The 3,142-nt window shown below is 44.2% G+C and overlaps 1 protein-coding gene across 1 annotated transcript in view; it reads right to left on the minus strand.

Annotated features, from left to right (window-relative positions):
* LOC109484909 overlaps nucleotides 1-2,772 on the minus strand; it is a 7,290-nt gene extending 4,518 nt beyond the window's left edge. Inside the window, exons 1-3 of the mRNA XM_019788259.1 lie at nucleotides 1,974-2,772; nucleotides 1,014-1,144; nucleotides 430-530 (exon numbers count right to left, since the gene is read on the minus strand). Coding sequence (XP_019643818.1) covers nucleotides 430-530; nucleotides 1,014-1,144; nucleotides 1,974-2,711 — 970 coding nt within the window. The 5' untranslated portion in view covers nucleotides 2,712-2,772. The remainder of the gene's footprint in view (nucleotides 1-429; nucleotides 531-1,013; nucleotides 1,145-1,973) is intronic.
* Nucleotides 2,773-3,142: the final 370 nt, after the last annotated feature.

The raw sequence follows: 3,142 nt of genomic DNA on the forward strand, positions 1-3,142 counted from the left end.
GGGGGGTTCGGAAGAACCCCCCACAAGCCTCAAAGGTCCACTTTTTGGTCCACTTTTTATGTAAAGGTCCACTTTTTGGTCCACTTTTTATGTAAAGGTCCAAGATTTTACTTCAAAAGATGGACTGGAATCGTAGAAAAACTGCTCCCTTTGTCATTGAATAAAAATTTATCTCTGATTTTTTCTTGGAAATCCTCTCAATAATGCACGAAATGCCATTTTAGAAGGTTCATTTTTCAAAATTTTCCGGGGGAACATGCCCCTGGACCCCCTAGGAACCTTGCGCCTTCGGCGCTCGAGGTCCCCTCAAGCAGTGGGAAGAACCCCCCCATTCAAAATCCTGGCTACGGGCATGTATAACATTACTTCTGGCTATGTTGTGAATTTCTTACCTTTCTAACTCTCCAAAAATTGGCAGAATGAGCTTACCGTGAACAAGTCTTAGTGCTGAGGCGAGATTCTGTTCTGCAGACTCCAAATCGCCGTCCCTTAGGGCACTGGCTCCGGCTTCATATTGGTCTCCGTAGGTGCTGGAGCATTACACAGTGTTTCAGTATGGTTTAGTTTAAGCATCGTATTTTACTATGCATGACCTTCGGGGGCGCAAAGGCAAAGTTAACGGTTTTACAAACGAATGGTTACCAAGAAGAGCATAGAAAACCATCTCTTGAATCAAATGCCAGAGAAACACTGTATGTCACTGCAGAGCATGAACCTATAATTAGGTCATGTTGATTTGAAAAAGGGTGCATTCATTGTGAAGTCCTTTGGAATTGATTTTGGCATTCTACGACATAAGTACCGTTTTCCAATATTTTTGGCAATTTACGCCATATACATGCTCATTTTGTATCTGCTTTGTACGATTTACGGTATGGTGGAACATTTTTTTTGGAAACGTACGAAAATTCATGCGCGCTCGGATGCCGTCCATATAATCAAATCAACATGGAAAGTAGCTTTTTACAATGATGTCATGGTGCACGAAAGACTGCAGGAGGTAAGGCACATACCTTTCTGCACTTTGTTCATTCGGCTCACTTTGGCCCGAATCTTCTTCATCTTCACTGTCAATGTTGTCGCTCGGATGTTTGTCCACGTACTGCACCTCAATTGTTTTGCGTTCGTATCTTTTATGTGTGCCCTATTGAAAAGCCCAGAAAAGAACGAGAAACAGTTATGCCTTAAGATATCAAAGTTATTTCCAAGAACTATCGTAGAGTGGAACTCGTTGCCACCAAGCACAGTTGGGGCATCATCACTAGAATGCTTTAAACAATTCCTGCAAGATTAGTGTAACAGGTCTTCCGTTTCTAGCTGCCGCGAAGCTGGTGTGTTAAGCCGAAGGGCGATTATACCGGCTATACAGATACAGATACAGATACAGATACAGATAGAGACGAGATGAAACAGTTTTTTTTTAATATTTATGCACAACGGCTGCAACATACCAAAAACAGGAGAGAGCACCAACCTACAACGTATTTGCATTACATGTTTTACAGGTATATTGTACAATTCATTTTGGTGCCTCCCTCATTGAAGAACGTAACTAAATATGAACGGCACCACTAAACAATAAATCAAGACATAGCAGAAACGGGAACATCTACTGTACAGAAACGGGAACATCTACTGTACAGAAATACCAAAACATAGAAACCACCTGAGGTATGCCGTCACCTACATAGAGAAATCATTTTTTATCTGTAAGGAAAGTCGTGAAAAGTGCACTCCCAAGGGCACAAGATCGGTGGCATGGCAGGGTTCGAACCCGGGACCAGCACACTGCCGCTACGCCAGAAGACCCCATTTTTTGTGCAATTCACCTTGACTTGTGTGCATTGACCCTTACGCGGACGACAATAGGTAGTAACAACAATATGTAGCGTTACGTCACTCGTAATGACTAATTTATAAGTCTAGCTGAAGTAAACACAAAGGAACAACCGCTAAGCACACGAAAAACTTACCTTAATTTCCTCAGTCCTGAGTCGAGCCGAATACCTGACCCTGTGTTGAAGAGCGACCTTGTTGTCCGCGTCCTGACATCGCGCGAGGCCGGCGGAATACAGGGTAGACGCCCGGGTGAAATCCGCCGTGTCCCTGCTCACCCCGCCCCGCCTCAGATATTCGTCACCCAGGCCCTTCAGCGCTTCTACCTCTGCTAACAAGTCCGACGCCGTAACACTTTCTACCAACAAGTGAACATAGCTAGCTTCTAAGGACTCTTCTGTTAGACCTGCTACCCTAGTTTGAACTCTCTCGGCAATTTTTAGATGTGAAAGTTGTTCTTGTTCCCTATTCACTTTGCTATCCAGCTTATTCCTGTCGCCATTTTGGTTGGGGGGTAATTTGACCGTACTGTTACACCTGTCGGTGAATGTTCTTGCGTACTTCACGCGATGTAGGAGTGTCTGTACTTGCCCGATGTGAGTACACCGGACCAGTGCGGCACTATACACGGACTGGGCCTTGCCGAACTCCGCCAAGTCACCGCTGGTTCTTCCCTTCTCCAAGAACACGTCGCCAAGACTCTTAAGGGCTTCGGCCTCGATCAAGGCGTCCATTTCCGCCATAGCGTTCTCAAGTTCTCGCACGTAATCCTTCTGAACACGACTGAGGTCTTCGAGATCGCGACCGGAACTCTGAAGTTTCGCGTCTATGTCGCGAAACTTTCCTGCCGCCCGCGAGATGTCTGAACTAGTCATTTTCGCTACGTTCCTCGCCAGCAAGCCTTGACAACAAGCTTAATATATGCCGTCCGTGGAAACCGGAAGTTCCCTTTCGGTGTTTGTTTGCGTCCAAGATACCTTTGACCTTTCGCCGTAGACATTACGTAGATGCGAATGCGCATGTCCAAAGTACGGCTGAACGAAGGAGACACTGACTAACCTTAGTCCAAAGCGAAGTCAAAGTTTATTGCACAATAATTGTAACAGAGACAATCTAATGATGACGACTGGTTTTATTATTATTATTTTTTTTTCAAAGCTTTATTCGACAAGACAAAACAAAATACATAGACAACAATTATTCTTCTTCACATAAACATACACAGTTTAAAGGTCTATATGGCTGCCTAAATGGCTGAATTGTCGACTTCTTACAATTTAAAAGCTTGAGGAATATTATAAATTCA

Source organism: Branchiostoma belcheri, unplaced genomic scaffold (assembly GCF_001625305.1).
Source record: "Branchiostoma belcheri isolate BF01 breed outbred unplaced genomic scaffold, Haploidv18h27 scaffold71, whole genome shotgun sequence".
Lineage (NCBI taxonomy): Eukaryota > Metazoa > Chordata > Leptocardii > Amphioxiformes > Branchiostomatidae > Branchiostoma > Branchiostoma belcheri.